Raw genomic sequence first — 20,164 nt, 5'->3', positions numbered from 1 at the left:
CAAAATATTATCTTATGCTATTTAAAATGATTTATTAGAACATTTCTGTATGTGCCATTCCTATGTGAAATGTTATCCAAACAATGGGAGAACATCCATCTATCCAATATGGCTTCTATTCATTCACACCCAGTATGTCATCCAAAATTCATTTCCCAGTTTCAAAAAACAAAAACTGTTTTCTTTACTTTCGGTCTATTTGTTACAAATGTTCAATGAATGCTAGAGACAGAGTGAAATAACTACTAGCTGTTTATCATCAAACAGAATGGAACTATTGGGTTTTGTCTGAACATGCTCTGGAGACAATCTCCAGTCTTGTAAGGCTGGTATGGGCGTTTGGAATCCCATCCCCATCCCCATGTTAAGATGGTAATAAATTGCAAATGGTGTTTCTGCCAGGCACATTAACAAGCAACAGGTCTACCTCTTTTAAAAATATAACATTCAGTCCAAGAACCATTTGGAATAATTCAAAAGCTAGTTACAGTTTTATGATTTTAGATGGTATTAATAAAGGTATGAATCTATTATTCCTGTTGGATATTTTAAACATAATGGCCCATTGTGCCTGTTTGCATATCAGATACAGTTCACAATGATGCCATTCATATAATCATGTTCACTGGCTACAGGCAAAACTATCACTGATGCAACTGGCATTCACCCCAATTATTTTAGCATAAACATTTACTCAAACATATGAGAAAATTCAAACTGAAAGACACATGCAGTAGAACGTCTGTGCTTTTAATAACCTTAAAAGTAAAGATAGCACCACATTGCCATGGTATTTTTTCCTGTAGAGCATTACAATCACTTCTACAGTTCATTATAGGTAACAGATCAAGAGCTGTTTACTGGAGGTAAGGAAACAAAATCATTCACCTCATTAAAATAATCATAATTTTCCTCTCTTTGTCAAGAATTATTTGGAAAACTAAGTTTAGTTATACAGGTGAAACTCGAAAAATTAGAATATCGTGCAAATGTTCATTTATGTCAGTACGGCAACTCAAAAGATGAAACCAATATATGAGATAGACACATTACATGCAAAGCGAGATATGTCAAGCCTTACTTTGGTATAATTGTGATGATTATGACGTACAGCTTATGAAAACCCCAAATTCACAATCTCAGAAAATTAGAATAGTGTGAAAAGGTTCAATATTCTAGGCTCAGAGTGTCCCACTCTAATCAGCTAATGAATCCATAACACCTGCAAAGGGTTCCTGAGCCTTTAAATGGTCTCTCAGGCTGGTTCAGTAGGAATCACAAGCATGGGAAAGGCTGCTGACCTGACAGTTGTGCAGAAAACCATCACTGACACCCTCCATAAGGAGGGAAAGCCCCAAAAGGTAATTGCAAAAGAAGTTGGATGTTCCCAAAGTGCTGTATCAAAGCACATCAATAGAAGGTTATGTGGAAGGGAAAAGTGTGGAAGAAGAAGGTGCACAAGCAGCAGGGATGACCGCAGCCTGGAGAGGATTGTCAGGAAAAGGCCATTCAAAAGTGTTGGGGACTTTCACAAGGAGTGGACTGAGGCTGGAGTTAGTGCATCAAGAGCCACCACACACAGACGGATCCTGGACATGGGCTTCAAATGTCGTATTCCTCTTGTCAAGGAACAAGCTCCTCCCGCTCCTGAACAACAAACAACGTCAGAAGCGTCTTACCTGGGCTACAGAAAAAAAGAACTGGTCTGTTGCCCAGTGGCCCAAAGTCCTCTTTTCTGATGAGAGCAACTTTTGCATCTCATTTGGGAACCAAGGACCCAGAGTCTGGAGCAAGAGTACACAATGCACGATGCTTGAAGACCAGTGTGAAGTTTCCACAGTCTGTGTTGATTTGGGGAGCCATGTCATCTGCTGGTGTTGTCCACTGTGCTTCATTAAGTCCAGGGTCAACGCAGCCATCTACCAGGAGATTTTGGAGCACTTCATGCTTCCTTCCGCAGACGAGCTTTATGGGGATGCTGACTTCATTTTCCAGCAGGACTTGGCACCTGCCCACACTGCCAAAAGTACCAAAACCTGGTTCAATGACCATGGGATTACTGTGCTTGATTGGCCAGCAAACTCGCCTGACCTGAACCCCATAGAGAATCTATGGGGCATTGCCAAGAGAAAGATGAGGGACATGAGACCGAACAATGCAATGGAGCTGAAGGCCGCTATTGAAGCATCCTGGTCTTCCATAACACCTCAGCAGTGCCACAGGCTGATAGCATCCATGCCATGCCGCATTGCGGCAGTCATTGCTGCAAAAGGGACCCAAACCAAGTACTGAGTACATATTGCATGCTTATACTTTGCAGAGGCCCGATATTGTTCTATTTCCAATCCTTGTGTTATTGATGTCATGTAATATTCTAATTTTCTGAGATTGTGAATTTGGGGTTTTCATAAGCTGTACGCCATAATCATCACAATTATACCAAAGTAAGGCTTGACATATCTCGCTTTGCATGTAATGCGTCTATCTCATATATTGGTTTCACCTTTTGAGTTGCCGTACTGACATAAATGAACATTTGCACAGTATTCTAATTTTTCGAGTTTCACCTGTAATCTTCACCTATTCCAACTCATTCTTTCTTTCCCATTCATAAAGCACTCTATGTGCATCTTTGTTCCTGTTACACATGGACATCTGTAGGGGGCAAGAGGAGGGGGAAATGATGATGTGTGTATCATGATGCAAATGATACATCAGGACTCAAGTACTGAATTGGGTCAGGTGTTCAATGATGTAATGTTTCACAGGTCATCCTTTATTTATTTTTCAGGCTATATCCTGTCTTTCGATCAGGCGTTCGTTGTGACATCATTGTTATGACATTGCTGCTGTCAGACCCTGTATTCTTCCTTGAAGCCTCATTCACTCTATTCTCAGCCTTGAAGTAAAACCATCTGAAGAAACAGGCTTTCTCCTCCCCTTTCCATCTGGAAAGATGAAGGAAAGGATCCTTAAGGAGCTACCTCTTCCAAACAGCAGTTTTAGGTATTCCCATCTACCTTTCTCAGCAGAACAATTAGAGGTGACAGAGTAGCTATTGTTTGAGGACAACTCCTTGAGTATCAACCCCATGTGTATCAAGTGGCTGTGGAAAGGACAATGCTGAAGGCCCATGAGCCAGACAGGAACAGTATGAAGTGCAATTAACACTGGCAAATCCACAATGCTTAACTAATGGCTTGTTCCATATCACGCAGGTTACAAAAAAATGAACACACAATGTGGTTCACTGCCCTGCAGTCATGGGTATGTAATGAAAATCTGGGGAAAAAATCACTGTAACTCAGGAGAGGGCAGCTTGCGTTCAGCAGAGTCAGCTTCATTCATTCCCCGTTCTATTCGATTCTGCTGACTTTCAGTCAAAACCCCATGTATTTTATAATGGCAACTTTTTAAAATCTCTAATGTTTATAACATTTTTAATGTGATAATAACAATCATAGGTTATACTACTCTTTTATCAATTTCCCATAAAAAATAAAGTAAATATTTTAACTTTTTAGCAACTTGTTAGAAAAACTATGGTCTTCCAAAAAGAAATGTCACTACCTCCCTAGTAGTAAAAGATACACAGGATTAGTGGAATATTTATTTTCTATATCTTGCCATGTTGGCTTTATGAGTATAAACATAAATATTTACTTTTTTTTTTTTACTGGTTGAGTTGTATTTCTTCATTTTCTTATGAAATCAATAAATACTCAAGTATATATAATTATGAAAATATAAACAATCATTTGGATAAATTATAAACACAATGCAAAATTATTAAACATTCATTATGAAGAATATAAACACGGCAAGTATATTAAAGCTTATGCAGAAATTACATGAATAAATAATCAATATGATCTGAGGTAGAGCAGAGAGAAAATTTTCCTTCTCTTAAATCAAAGCTGTATAACCTGACTACATAGTGACATGCAACTCTCTAAGGATATACACTCCAAAAGTCTCAAAAGAGGCTAACAACTTGTAATTTTTAATATAACAACAAAGAAAATATACAACTGAAAAAGAATAGTAATATTAACTATATTTAATTTAGTGTTTGTCCTGGGCCCAACCGCCACCTTGGCAAGTGTCCCAGCCATGCTACTGAAAGACTGGTTAAGGTAGTGTAGATTTGTCCCAAACCTTCCATTTTTCTCCAATTTGTTATTAGGTAGTATAACCTGTCAGACGATTCACTGATAGTCTTCCAAACTGTATCATAATAACATGATGAAATGATGAAATACAGAATATGATGAAATACAGAAGGCATTTTTACAGAAACTGCAGAGTCATGCCCTTTTATATTGAATATTTATTTGTATTTTGCAGATTACAGAAGGACTCAAGGGGTAGAGCTGTTTATTTTTTCAGTTACTATGAACTATGTCTGGAATATCTCCTAAAATTCTATTCTTCTTCTGTTTAATTGATACATCTATTAAAATACAATTAATAACAATAATTTAAGCAAAAATCTTCCTTTGGTTCCTCTGTAGGTTTGTACACTTTTTATATTTTTATTATGTTAATAAATATATATTTTATTATGTTAAATCAGTAAGTTGTACTGATTTGTGAGCTTAATACGTTTATTCATATATTTATTCATTCGAAAGATTCAACAAATATTCCACATAACTCTCTCATTGGGACAATTTTTAACTAGCCTTTTTCCTGTTTTAGGAAATGCACTATTATAATCTTATTAATAAATATAACCAACAACTCTGAAATATTCTACATATGGCAAGTCTTTTCCAGAGTAATGTGTATACTTAGAAGCTCCTATGCATATTACACACTGGAATTCTGGCCAAGTTTAGAAGTTTCATCAACATGGACTGAGCACGCAATCTTGTACATATCTAACATTCTTCAGAGCAAAAGCAAGTGCAAGCAACCTGGTGTCCTTCAGATGGTTTGTGATACAATTCTCACCATTTTTGCTATTTGCTGATGCGAGATGAAATCCAAAATAGCTGGAAGAAATCAACCTGCTGACCACTGCCCCATAGAATATCTGTTATTGCCCAATCTTTTCACCAAGGAATTACTAATAAGCTTTTAAGGAAATCCATGGTTCTTCACATTTTGGATGAGTTCAACAAGTCGCTAATATTTTGTAGATAATTTCATATCAGAATAGTTATTTCTGGTGGTTTAGGGAAGAACCACATTTCTATCACAAAAAGTAACTGCTGCTATTTATTGTATTACTTTTATTAATAAGATGGGAGGAAGAAATCTAAATATATTATGCAAAGATACTCCTTGACCAAGAATGACCTACATACAAAATCTAAGCAAAGTACATTCTGTGTATCCCATGGTATTAAAAACAATTGTCCTTTAGCTATGAAGATAAACTGTAAATGATTGAAATGAATGGAATGAAGACATGGATGTCTGAAGGTTTTAGAATTATTTCATAAAGTAACAGATAGGTGTTCTGAATGTAAAGTCCGAAGAACAGGGAGTATTACAAAACTTGAGGCTAACAGACTTAGCAGTTTTCTAGTGATCGCTCAATTGGCTGACCGAGGCAGTTGTCAACAATAGATGTATGTCCCAAGTTAACTCAAAAACTGAAATAATCATGTGGATAAAGCTGTCCTGCTACTTCACAGAGTTCCTGCTACAATCTAATGATCAAAACATTGGAACTTTACAACAGCTCTGGGAAACAACCCAAACACAAAGATTTTTTAACGTCAGAATTCATCAACAATGAACTTTTATTAACAAGCAAAAAGTGTTACTTTTTTATAAATTTAAATAGCTGACCTCTAAGTAAAAGAAAATACATTTTGTTTTTATCATAGGCTGAAGTTCATCAATTGTATGCTTTGAAGTTAAAATCTTAGAGAGGAATATTGCAGAATTTAGGATCAGCAATTAACAGATCAATGAGAGTCACAGATGAAATATTTAAAAACAGTCATGTTTTATATTACACAACCTAAGGAACTTTGTCTTCATTTGTGTTCTGAATAGACTAGTTGTTCTAAGACTGCAGAGCAGAAGGAAGGCTCTCTTACTTAAAGATCTTTCACCTTCTTACTTTTGACATCAGCTGAGTATCACCGGCCATTGAAATGTCCCCACTATATTCTTATCAAGACTGAGCCACCAGTAATGGACTTTTGCTTAAATGGAAATGCTGCAGTTGACATACCTGCATTTGTACCTTTAATCAGAATAGCTTTCTCTAGTGAAATACTATGAATAATACAATGTAATAGTTTGGATAATGAATATGAACCAGGAAGGTTCAAGTCCTGGCTAAACTAGAGTTTACTGGGTGATTCTGGGCCAATCGCTCTCTCAGTCCACTTTACTTCACAAGGTTGTTGTAGGGTTAAAAATAAAGGAGACCTCTATGAGCAAAATTGCTTTGAACTCTCAGAAAAAAGGCAGGCTATAAATGCAAAAAGCAAAAACAAAAACAAAACATGGAAGCATTAGGGCTGAGCTGAACATTAGAAAGAGGTTTTTCACAACATGCAGGAGGATAAATGAAGCACTTCTCTGCAAATTATTAAAGCAGCTGTATCAGCATTTAGTTCTCAAGGACAAATCTTGCAAGGCTAACCTTGAATCACTTTTTGATTCAAGTGACTTCTTCAATAGATTGTGAGAATATTGTAGGCATAAGGTATCTTGACTTCAGCATAGCAGTTGACAAAGTGCCCATGACATGCTGTATCCACTTAGTTATCATGCTATCCAACTCACACTTAACTGGTTTACTTAAGTGTGGGTTGGATAGGATGATTAAGGTGGACACGGAGCTGGCTTGAACATTTTATTTAAAGAGTATACATCAATGGTTCTTCCTCAAATTGGAAACAGCTACCAAATGCAGTGTCACAAAAAGCAGTCCTGGGCCTGCTAGTCTAATACCCTTCTTACCATTCATTTCTTGTCCTTGGAGGTAGAGGGCACCTGCCCTGTATTTTGATAATGGTCTTGTCTGGGTTCAGGTGCCTCACTGCTGACCTTGCCAGATTGAGGCTTCACAGGTAAGACAGCTGTTTAACTTGAATGCTTTAACTTGAATTCCTGCATTGAGGAATAGGTTGGATGTAATGGCCTTTTTGAACTATGATTCTATGATCTCTACTACCAACACAAAGGAAGTTCTAGTCTTTAGTAAGCAATTTACCAAAGATCATTGTGATTTTTTTTTCATCAACAATAACCTGCCTCCAAAAAAATAAATCCAATAATTTCATTTGACTCAGTCAATTTTTTAAAATAATAGCCCTTCTGCTAAAATACTGTTTTGGTAAAGATTGAAAGATCGTTGGAGTTGGTGGCAGGTTGCCCTTAGCCTCATTCATGCCAGCCTCTTAAAGTGTACGCTTCAGGATTTTTCAAGAACAGTTACTGGTTTGGGAATTTCAGTCCTTACTTTTTTTTAGCTAGTCTTCATAAATTAGTGGATTAAAAGCCATGCAATTTTTACTGAACTGAAAACAGGAGCAAGACAGGATAGGACTAGGCATTGATTCCAGCATTCAAGTTCTAAGATTAGTGCTACTGCTTAATGTTTTAAAAGCCATCCATTGATATCAGCAATCAGGGTTTTAGAATTTTAATTTTAAAAATAAGAATACGCATACATAGATAGAGAGAGAGAGAGAGAGAGAGAGAGAGAGATCACGTTATTGTACAATATGTTATAATATATATCTTATAGAGCACCTTTATATATTGTCATACCGTCAGGACAAATTGGTGAATAAAGTTTTCTCTCCCAACGATACTGTTCACAGACCTCTTTCAATAATAACAGGATGCAGAGAAATGTTAATAGATATTGCCCAGAGATGCAAGTCCCTTTGACTGGAGGTTCTGTTAAATGCAGGCACAGCCATTCAGGGCATAGTAACACTTCTCCTCTCGGCTGGCACTTGATGGCCTTCTGCACACTCAGGCAGAAATTTAAATAAATATGAGATTCTGAAAATTTCATCAAGCATTTGAAATGATAATGCTACTGCTGTAAGTGCATGGACTACTGGAAGAGCCATATTTTAAAAATCCATTAAGAAATCCTTCATTTGAAAAGCATTACGATCTATTGGGGCAGTGATCTGTAAATGAAGAAGGATCAGCAAAAGGACTGTAATTAATCTGAAGGTGTTTGTCAAAAATTGCTTCTGTTAATACTATTTACATGCTGATCGTGAGCATTAGCAGGAAGTGAGCTGTACTGCAATGTTTCTAAGCAAATGCACTGAGTTTGAAAGACTGCATATTCCAAGATTTAATTTTATAAAACATGAGGGATTTTGTGCACAAAAAAGCCTCAAATGATAATTTATGATGATCTAAGCTTCTGCCTTCAGTGCCCTGTATATTAATGAATTAATTTAGAATAGTTGTAATCAATCTAAAAATCAGGGTAACTTCCAACATTTAAATGCTGTATATAAAATATGTAAAATATAATTGAAAAAAATATAGAAATGAGTAGCATCAGTTATGTGACATAATCTAAGAGGAAACCTAATGTCTAAACACGAATATTTTCATCCTTTTTCGATAGACAGGTTGGCACTGCAGAAGAGAAGTACTGAGTTACTGTTATAAGGTCCACCAATCCAGGATGGGGACACAATTTTTTTTAAAGGGAGGCTTATGGTACTTGGAACTCTGTTTTAATGCAGGTGTGGCAAAAGTATGTTCAGTGACTCATATATCAGTATATACTGCAGCCATGATTTTGCTATTGGTCCCTCTTCTTTCTCCTTCAGCTGGGGAACCAAACGCTCTGCAGCCACTTGCCTGAAAAGGAAGGCATTCCATCTTGTGGCAAGAACGTGTTTTCTACTGGCAAGGAGGGGAAACCAAGGGAATAGGCCAGCAAAAAAGAAAATACCACTGCTGAGGTTTCAATATACTTGTGACTACCATTCCATCGAACCTAGGGGTGGGACGTTACAATCATTAGCCATTAAGAATGGCTTCTGTGCAATTACTAGTTTCCACCTGATGTACCAAGTATCTTAGCTATAAGGCAGGAATTGGAAACAGTATCCAGCAAGAGGGCCACTGTTTTCTTAGATCTCTTCCTTTGAGCCAGATGATAGGATGGGATTAACAATGCCAAAACTCTTTTGAAGCATCAAGGAACCAGGAGTTGAAAGCATTCTTAACTTCAAGTGCCAGCTCCTGAGAACTACTGATGTCCCTTGACTCAGGCCTGCCCCCTTTGTGCTTTATTCTGAGGAGGGGGCAGAGGGAAGGAAGAATCAGCTGGCAGAGTGCAAAGCCTCCTTTGAGGTGTCAGGGTCTGTATGGAGCAACTTCATGGATTGGAGGTTCCTCAATCCTGCTTTTAGGTATAAAAATTAATAGCAGCTGTAAACAACTTTTAATTCCACAGAACCCTAGTGAGAAATTTTTGGAAATAAAGTATTATATTAAACAGTCCTCCTCCTCATTCATAAAGCACTGAGGCAAAATATACAGAGAATCTAAGCACGCAGATGCACAATACATGTACACTCTCAGGCCCAGGTATCATTTATACATGTCAGCATGTTTGAGATAATGGAACATCTCAGAAAAGAGAGTGATCTTAAGTTGCATTTTTCTGCAGTTTTGACATTCAATCAATTTCCAAGTGTTATGGATCAAAAGCTTGAAAGTAGCAGACAAATGCTATTAAATCATTGACCTAGCCATCAGGATCACTTAAAAGCATTTTTATTCACAAATATTTTATGCAAATTATTTCTTTTGACAGAATTGAAAGCACAGAATTTAGAAGTTAACTGGCGGCATATGATATTTTTCTGAATGATAGTGCCCCTTTGAATTATTAAACAATACCTCCTCTCCTGTTTCCATCGTTGCAGCTTAGAAGAGAAATAAGAAAAAGAGATGGGTCTATAAGAACAGAGTCATAGATAGTTTATTTCTGGGAGAAACTGCAGGAATCTGTTGCAATGTTTTGCTTTCGCAATGTCTGTGATGAGATGTCTAGAGGGGAATAGTTATATAGGAACGTCATACTTGGCTGCTTTTAGGAGATGACACATAGAAAAAAGACCTACTAATTCAGTAATAAAAATAAATGAGCTTTACAGATGTCAGTAGATTCCAATATCCAACATTTTTCACTCTTACAGATTGAGCCTGTTCTGTTTCTGTATGTTGGAAATAATTTCTCATGCTTTCTAGAAAACACTTGCTACTTGGGTTCATTATATTTTACTATGATTTTTAAATAAAATATATATTAATAAAGCTTGAAAACTGTCAGATTAAAAATCAGAGACAACAGAATAATTTTAAGTTGCACTGATGTATAACTGACAAATTTGGATGTACTCGTTATATACTATTATGAGTTGGTTGTATTTATATATATACAATCTATGGGTATACTCAGCTTTTCCAAGTTTTTTGATAGCAAGATCTGATGTAACAATAGTTAATAACTTTCAAAGTTTGTAACATTTAAGTTATTATGACGGTTAGAATGTGCATAGCTCTCAACTAAGTAAAATAATGGTCCTGAGACTTTAATAACTAGAGTATTCAGCATCTCACCTTAACTTATTGCATCAATGGACAAACTGAGTCTCTCAATCAATGTAAAGGAGATTTTTTAAAAAATATATCATAAGTCAAACACTGGTATCACTCCTCTTTCACTAACTCTTTTCATGTTCTCACATTTCTAGGTAATACTTAGCTCCATGTACCAATATCTGCTCCAAAGGATACTGGGATAAGCATTCGCTCTAATGCAGGAGGTCTTAAAGGGTTATACTTGCTGTGCTCAGATAAGCTACCTGTTGGTATTCTGGCAACAATCCAGCTGTGTCTTTGTAAGGCCCTGCTATCAATGCTCACAAAATTTACTGCCTTCACATCCACATGTTCCACAGGACCTTCATCTCTCTGTCACCTCCCCCCAGCCACTCCTGTGTCATCTAGTCCACCGTTTCTTGCTCAGCCTACCATTTGTAGCACCTTAGCTGGAAGGGCAGAGGACATCAAAATAGGCAGTCCAGAGCTACTCAGGAAATCCTTGCGCTCTGCAATCATTAGTCGGACTGTGAGAAAAAGGCCACTTCAGGAAAGGCAGGCAAGGATGGGAACTGACAGCGGCATCTTTCAGCAAAATTCAATAAGTTTGGCTGGGAAAGAGGGTAGGACCTTGTGCTTACCCAGGCAACCAGAATAAGAATGTGCTCTTAATGCAGCCTCTACTAGCCGTACTCCTCTGCTGGCATTAGACAAAGACACTGCTTGTATTCTCTGCAGAACTCTCCTGCTAGAGTACTCCTCAGCCATGCCCTCCCCACTGGTCTTCTCTTCTTGATGTTAAGATGCTCCCTCCCCCCACATATCCCAAAGAGGCTGGTCTCAGTTTTTATCCCAAGCTGGTCCATTTCCCTCCTACAACAGCCTTCTGAGGCTGGATCAAGGGCACTGGGAGCCTTTTAGCTAGGCTGGGATGTGATGTGATGCCAGTCCCTTGTCCCTGCCATGCTGGCAGACTTAATAGAGCCTAGGCCAATTGAAATGCTCTAAGCATGCCTGCAGCTGCCACTGGCATGCCTACTGCTCTTCCAGCCTGGTCAGAAGTGAACTGATAGCATGAATTTCAGAGAGTACTCTTTGGCAAGACTTATTACAATGTAGGAGTTGTGGTACAATAATTCCAGCAAGCAAAGCAATGTTAAATTTATAACCAATGTATCTCAGTGCATGTTATGACAGAGACTGATATTTTTTTCTGCTAGATTTTCAAAATAAATACGGGTTTGGCAAGGCAAAACTGGCAGGGCAACTATAGACAGGTAGCAAACCCCACACTCACTCACACTGATGATACCTATTTGGGTAATGAAATGCCTGCAAGTAAACCAAGCTCAGAGAGCACCAAGAACTCCACAGTTCAACTCTGAGCTACAGATATTCTCTTCTATTGGATTTGTGTAACATATCAGAACCATCCAACTTCAAGGCCACCAAGCGCCAAGTATCTGTTAATTCAGTATCCAAGTATCTGTTAATTCAGAAAGATGGGAGGAGAAGCCTTGAGTTAAATCTCTTGGAATAGTACAATTAACAGTTGGGTTAATTGTACTAACTGGGCTGAGCTATGTCTGTGAGCCTTTTCCCAGATTAAGCTGGATAATCAAACAAAGCTGTGACATATCAAGTGATCTGTGATGCACTGCCATATCCTGGTCTGAGAAGCTTGATAATAAGGAAGATACTGTTTCTCTCTCTTAAAATGTGGACATGCTGCCTTTGATTCTGGAGATAGTATACAGCTAATCAACATTAGCAGCGATTAGTAATTTTATCTTCCATAAATGTTTCAGTCTTTCTAAACCATCCAAGTTGGCAGTCACCAAACATGCTGAACTTCTGTTAACATGGAATTAACATTCAGCTAGTAGAACAAATAACATGTATCTGCATCTATTTATAAGCAATGGAAATAACCGCATGTCAGACATTCTGTACAAGGTCACACAGTATTATTTTCAGTAAATATTCTGTTCATAATACTTAATACTCAAACTGATTACTGTCTAATCTAAGTTTTCCTACTGCTAGTATTTCTTAGATAAGGGATTCTCCATGAACGCTAGAGCCAATAGAACATATTTTCAAATGTTGACAAAATAATATATACCATTATGGAAGAGGATTTTGAAGGATAGTTATAGATTGTCATAATTTACTAATGCAAATTTTTTGGATTAAAACATAAAAGTCACACATTGCATACTGTACAGTAGAAATAAAAAGATACGTTCAATAACAATATCCAACTATGTTATTGGAGTGGTGCTTTTTTTTTTTTTGCATTCTGTGTCAACTACCCTGAAAATTTGCATTAAACAATTCAGTGGAAAAAAAAATAAATCATATATTCCAGAATAAAAGCAATCTGAAACAGAATATTACATTAAAGCAACTGTAAGACATAGTCAAATTATGAAGATGCAAAAAAGCAATTATCTTTTTAAATTTCAATTGTAAAATTATTTAACTTTTTAAATATTAGACTTACTTAGTTTTAAGGAAATCCACCACCCGTTTGAAATCAGCCACACAATATTCCCTCTTCATGTCCATCAAAACACTATCAGAAGCGGATTGAACTGGTACATGTAGAAAAGCATAAACTCTTGGATGGTTGAGAATTTTTGCCATTTCCTAGAGACATGAAAATAATATCAGTAATATTTTTACATACTTATAAGTACATTATTACTTCTATACATCTTCAGCATTCATAAAAATATGATGTATACTATGGGAGATGCTCAAGATGGCACTAGACTACCCACAGCAGTCTAATTACAATAAGAATATACACACTTATTCATTAGAACATTGACAACCTGATATCTTCTCCAGATGTTCCTGGTTACTCTTGCCAATGCCCATGCCAGGAAATGATGGGAATTGAAGTTCACACATCTGGAGGCCAACAGAATGTTTATCCCTAGCCTAGGAGAAATACAGCTAGGCTGAAACAGTCTTCTCTAACCCTGTGCCTTTCAGTTACATTGGGCTGCAATTTTCCTAATTTCTATGATAATAGAAACAATAGTCAAATGTGCTGAAGAATAGTTGCTACCTTAGGCAATGTACAGTTCACACATATTAAATGTTTTGATAAATGATTCTGTCCCTTGACAAAAGATTTTATTTGAAACATTTATTGGGCCATCAATAAATACTTTCCAGGCATTTTGGAGTCCATCTCCTTTGCTTTTGTTTTTTTAAAGAATATTACAGCAAAATTTGAGTTATTTGAGTTTGGTCAATTTTTTAAAAATAATATAAATATAATCCTATAATAACTTTAATTTTTTGTATTTCTGTTTATTAAATGACTACATTGGACATACAAACATGCAAGTTACATGGCATTTTAAGGTTTGGCCTGATAATGATTAGATTTCTATCTTGCCTTTATTTTGCACAACTCAAGATGGCGTACATAATGCTCCTGCTTCCTACTTTCTCCACAACAGCAGCCCTGTGAAGTGGGTTGGGCTGAGAGAGAGCGACTAACCCAAAATCACCCAGCCAGCACTCATGTCTAAAGAAGGATTAGAACTCACAGCCTTCCAGTTTTGAGTTCAGTGCGTTAACCACTATACCAAACTGGCTTTCAGAGAAATTACAAAACTAAAGTTTTGATGAGATTCTCTTTGTTTCACCTAAAAAGCAAAAGCAAAGCAAAGCAAAAATAAAAAACCCAAACCCAGCATTTTATCAAACTTTTTAAAAACATAAATGTTCAGAACTGAATAAACAGTAAATCTAGAGTACTTTTATTACAACAAACCATTTACAGCATGGCTCAGCATGTGTATATATGCATTTCTCATGCAAACTAGCTGTAGAGGCTTGAGTCTCATGTGAAACACCACCCATGAACAGTGTAATATAATTAATTTTTTTTCCATTCTCAAAGCTGATAACATTTAACAACTATAATTATCACACTCTATAAAAATACTTTTTAGTGTCTTTCATAAAGGTAATCTAATTTATATTTGCAGAAGCAACATGAATATAATCCAATGGTTGCTGAAACAGATTTTATTTTTGCTGATTCTTTTAATGTATAAAACTAAAACAGGAAGATAATATAGCAGATACCACTATTTTCTCACATATTTTTATTATGATTACTCAAGTGCATTATTATAGTACTGTATTGTCCTTTCCCTTTCTCTTATTTATACATGATAACCAGATTATATGTTAAACAAACAAAAACAAAATCCTAATGATAATGAAACAAACTGGGTCACTATAGATTATGCAGATAATGCTACAAAGCTGAAACTGTGTGAGATCATCTATCAGGAAGCCCAAAAGATTTTATTTTTTCAAGTCAAATGACAGATTTACAATAGCAGAGGTGGTGGCTGATACCTTTAATTACCCACCAGAATATAAATATTTTATAGTGATATCTCATTTGGTTATTAATGGTTGTACAAATATTAAAAGAAAATCTGAAGACAGTTAATTATTCAAGGCCTACATTTGCTCAGTGTTAATAGTCCTATCTTTACCTAAGATAAGCCAGTATCAATAAGCAAGATATGTATTTTACTTTTTATTCTTTGTAAAACTGTATTTTCTAGTTTTAAAAAGAATAAATTATGCCAGATTCTCCTTCTGTGGCTAAGCCATAGATAACATTATTCTCAGCATTAAAAATTTACCGGACAGGTGGCATTTACAACTGACTGACAGGGAACTTGACAGTAAGCACAAGTTTTAAATGCTGAATAATCTACATTTTCAACTATATCTTCCTGAATAATGGAAATTTAAAAGGTTGGTGGTGAACAATTTGTAATTATTGCAGGCTGTTTCAGAAATGATTACCTACCAATAATTGGAGGTCCTCTTGAATTCACACACATGGGTTTCTGTAATGGTACGTGGGAATGACCTTGGGAGACTGGGTAAAGAGATGCTGCCTAGGGAATGGTCAGATAAGAGACAGCATAGCCCATAGCTGTGCAGTGGCAGAACAAAAGGCTCAGGAGAGACCTCCCTAAGTAATCGGGCTGTAAAGATGATGGCGGGAGAATTGTACTTTCAGACTTGCAAGACTGATGAACCTTACCACGTAGACCAGACCGGAAACACGGCCATATAAGCTAATTCTACTTTATTGTAAAGCTATCTTAAGAGAATCTTGCAAGTCTGAAAGTACAATTCTTCCACCATCACCTTTACAGCCCAATAACTTAGGAAGGATCTCTCCTGAGCCACTTGCTCCACCCACTGTGCAGCTGTGAGCTATGCTCCCTCTTATCTGACCATTCCCTAGGCAGCATCTCTTCGCCCGGTCTCCCAAGGTCATTCCACATACCATTACAGTTTCACACCTTTGTACATCTCATTTGTAACATTCCTGAATTTAGATAATTTGGGGCAGGACCCCTGCGTATCATGCATGTTTAGATGCAGCTAAGGTTGAACCTTTAGTTCCTGAGGCTGACCTAGTAGAACCTAAATGGAACACTGAAGACACCTGACTCCAAGCAGAGTACAGTAGGATGATGGATTTTGTGAATTCACACATGACCATTCAAACAACTCCAGTTACAGTTAACCAATGCTTCTTCCTTGTGATTTCTGTGATTCACACACATGGATGAGTAGCTAGTTTATTACCTAGAAGAATCATAAGTGATGGTAGAAAGAACTGGTCTTCCAAAGACTGCATCTTGTTGAGGGTAGAAGTCCAATTTACAATATTGGATGAAAATGTTGGGCAGAGCACTAGTAGCTGCTGGTATAGCTCTGGTAAAAGACTAGATATTGGCAATGTATATGAATCTGAAAGGGGCATTACTGCTTAATGGCTATGAAGCTAGCAGAACCTGTACTTTGCAATGAGGGGAAAAAGGATAGAATGCTTCAAGCTGTGAGGCAGAGGATATTGAGATCTAGGTAATATGAGAGTTCCTGAAGGATGAAGAGTAGACCAAGATGGTTCGAGAGGCTGAGTTAGTTCCAGTAAATAAAATACAACAGAAGAATGAAACTATAGCTGTTGAGGCTGCTATGGTGTGATAAGGAAGAAGTTAGCCAAATCTAGTTGGTTTTCCATAAGAACTATGGCTAGAAGCGAGATTGGTGCAGATACAGCTGAAATCCATTCCATGAGAATAGGAAGATGTCCAAAGACCAGGGATCCATTTTTCTTCTGCTACAGAACCTTAAGCATTGAGAGTTGTATTGAGAAGCAAAAGACTGATTGTAGGAGTGTCCTAATGAGTTTTGATGGGGAATGAAGCATTGTCCATTCATAAGATGCTGAGCAATCCTGGCTGAACAGATGAACAAGGACACTATAGTTTCTATACATACTGACTGCCAGCATAAATATGGAATGTAGGGTGCATAGAACCTGTAAAAACAGGTGGCCATGTAACACTTTGTTTGCTTATTTACTGTTGCAGGAGTTTGTCAGTGAAAACCTTAATATTCAGAGTGCTTTTCAAATTGCCAGGAGTTTCAGTTAGTTGCAGTACCATGCAACATCTCACACTATTGTGGTAGATCCTTAGCTTTTCCCAAATAGCTCTTGAGGGGGTGCCAATGACTCAGTGAAGAGGAACAAGTGAAAACTCCAATTTGCAAATAAAATTCTCCTGTTACTAATCTGGCTCTGAACCATAATAAACCATTTTACTATAACACTTCCACATTGTAATCAAAGAAAAGAGTGGAAGTTCTTACAAATTCACTTCATAAGAATAGGCTTACATTAACAGCATGGGAAACCTACTAAAATGAATGGATACCATAGGAATATCAGCAAATGGAACTTTCAGCATCTACTTACAGTACTTACTTAATTATTCTTATCTAAAGAATAAGTGGAACTACATCTTTGAAATACTGGTCTGATTCTCACATAACATTTAGACATTTCATCACCTTAAAGTGAATGTGTTTTGGCACAGTGTGACATGCAAACTCACTTGTTAGGGCTTATAATGTATTAAACTATGTTTTAAAATTTCAGACATAACTTTGTGTAAACTGGACCAAAGCATTTGGAAGGGGAATATAAAAACTGGTACGGAAAATGAAAAAGACACTACAGAGAACACATGGCATAGCTTCCAAACAACTTTACCACTGTACTACTAAAGACTTTAGTTTTTATATAAGAACAAAGAATAAGAAAGAAGAGATTAGCTGTTGTACCACAATCCATTTTTAGGCTCTGTGTCAGGGCATGTCTAGGGAAGCCATCTGTAAAGTTATCTGCTTAAATGAAGCTACAGATCACAAATGTTCAGCTGATATGAATCAAAGAGAGGGAGAGCAAAGAAATTCTATTGTAAATTTGCAGCACCCTTGTCATTTCACATTCTTCAAAGGAAAAAATACACAGCAAACAGAACTCTTTTCAATGGTCAGGGTTTCACTGGAATATCCTGAATTAATAACGAAGATAAAAACCACAGATGGCATATGGCAGATTTTGAGCTTGACTCATCTTGACAGGTGACATGGAGGCCTATGCATCTCATCATGTGCAATTAAGCATTTAAAAAGACACTGGCAGGTGTGAACAACTTCTTTAAAATACAGACTTTTGTATACCATCTCCACACTCAGAAACAAGGTGCAAACATAGCAAAAGAAAGGAAGGAAGGAAGGAAGGAAGGAAGGAAGGAAGGAAGGAAGGAAGGAAGGAAGGAAGGAAGGAAGGAAGGAAGGAAGGAAGGAAGGAAGGAAGGAAAGAAAGAAAGAAAGAAAGAAAGAAAGAAAGAAAGAAAGAAAGAAAGAAAGAGAAAGAAAGAAAGAAAGAAAATGTCTATGGTAGAAGTCAAATGATCTCTGAAGGAACAGTAATATAATCAGCAGAGTCAAATTTACCAATACAGTAGCATTTTCCATTTTTTAAGACAGTTATGATTTAAACTTGGCCTTTTAAAAATGTTTATTATGCAAATACACTTTTGATAATTCACAATGACTTCAAGGCAATATGTAACTCTACCTATTATTAGATTCTTGTAAATTTTTATTAGCAGCCTTTAGGATCAAATAAAAACTTGTATTAAGAACAGAATTCCTAAAACATTCCAGAAAACTTTGAGCTATCAGTGAAGCATCACCACTAACTCTCAAACACAGGCTGGGTTCACACATTTTGCTAACACCTTGAGATTTTTTAAAAATTGTTTTGGCTAAATGTGTTGTGCAAATCCAGGTATTGTGCTTTGTTTAATAAACAATGGTTAAGCAAGCCAGGCTTGGTTTCATGCAAGTATCTTCCTTAAATATACATTAACAAGCACGTATTAGTAGAAAAATAAATGTCCTTATGTCCTAACCCTGAGAAGAACAAAGCGGTTATTTAAAAATGAGAAAGAAATGAATGAAAGCCCATTTACTGAAGCTCAATAGGGCTAAGACTTATTGAAATCTAAAAAGTTTGTGCATCTTTGACAAGGCTAGATGACAGAAAGTTAGGCTTCAGGAAGGCCTGATTTCATTCCCTCCTCCTGAAATGTCAAATGCCTCTTATTGATGTTGATGAAAGGAAAGCTAGGGAGCCACGCCTCCTTAAGTTCATAAAGCTAAAGTATTCTGAAAAGACAAATAAAAACGTGAAATGGTGCATTATATATGCACTATAGATTTAAGCTTTCCACAAACTCCTCCAATCTCTACTAAGCTTTACCCTGAGGTCTCCTTGGAAGATTTTCAGCCACCAGACAGTTGAGATGCAGTAAAGCCTGTTGCCAACTCCTTAAAGCAGTTGTGTGTTTTCCCAGATGTGGCTGTCAACTGCTACATGATTCAGGGAAAGAATGTTCAGTTTCAAGAATTGCCAATTGGTGATGTATGTATGAGTGTCCCACGTGCCTTCCCTTTGATAGCAAAGTACCTAGACTACATTCTCGGAATTTGTTAGCTACTCAGCAATCTGCTAGGCAAACTGAATATTGGCCTGGTAAAATCTGGAGCGACATATTTAGAAGATGGAACACATTCTGATGCATCACTGCTGTGCCTGCTGTGTTCCCTGGAGGTCAACTGTTTTTTTAAAGAAGAGTGGTTCCTGCTCACACAAAAGCTTCTCTGTCCATATTCTATGGCTTAACATGTTGCACAAACCCAGCCAAGTATAGCTTACTGAACAAAGAATATCTTAAGGCAACATGTGAACTCGGTTTTTCTTTGGAATGTACTGTTTTCATATAAATGCCATACAATCAAATGCATCTGTTAATATTCTTCCAAGCAAGAACTACTTGCTTGATTTTTCTCTCCAAGGGAACAGTGAATGTCCTTAAACCAACTGTTGAACAAAATTGTGTGAATTTTGAGCCCTTTTTAATACAGAAACGGAGCAATATCTACAACAAGATTGCTTTATGGTCCAGAGTCAAGGGGACATAAGCCCCATTTGGCGAAGTCTATATGGTGCCATTGATGTAAAACTTAAATAATAAAAGGGATAGAATTCAGCCCTTCTTGATTCTTTTTTGGATGAGAACAGAAGAAAAATAAGCAGGCTAAGTCACATGCAAATAATAATTGAATAATTATGGATGAGCATTTCAGAAATGCTGTGAAATATTTACAAATT

General features: G+C 36.8%; 1 protein-coding gene across 5 annotated transcripts in view; it reads right to left on the bottom strand.

The window, feature by feature from the left end:
* Positions 1–20,164, bottom strand: part of CDKAL1 (CDKAL1 threonylcarbamoyladenosine tRNA methylthiotransferase) — a 316,095-nt gene that overhangs the window by 93,932 nt on the left and 201,999 nt on the right. For all 5 annotated transcript variants that reach the window (XR_015794055.1, XM_088130858.1, XM_088130855.1 and 2 more), the window contains exon 11: positions 13,073–13,218. Coding sequence is in view for 4 of the 5 variants with exons in the window: in XM_088130858.1 (XP_087986984.1) it covers positions 13,073–13,218 (146 nt within the window). In the remaining variant the exon portion in view is untranslated. The remainder of the gene's footprint in view (positions 1–13,072; positions 13,219–20,164) is intronic.

Source organism: Python bivittatus, unplaced genomic scaffold, assembly GCF_059951505.1.
Source record: "Python bivittatus isolate LINGU-HERP-01145 unplaced genomic scaffold, Pbiv_v1 ctg000840_np1212, whole genome shotgun sequence".
Taxonomy (NCBI): domain Eukaryota; kingdom Metazoa; phylum Chordata; class Lepidosauria; order Squamata; family Pythonidae; genus Python; species Python bivittatus.
The sequence above is the reverse complement of the archived record's forward strand: the minus strand, read 5'-3'. Positions and strand labels throughout refer to the sequence as shown.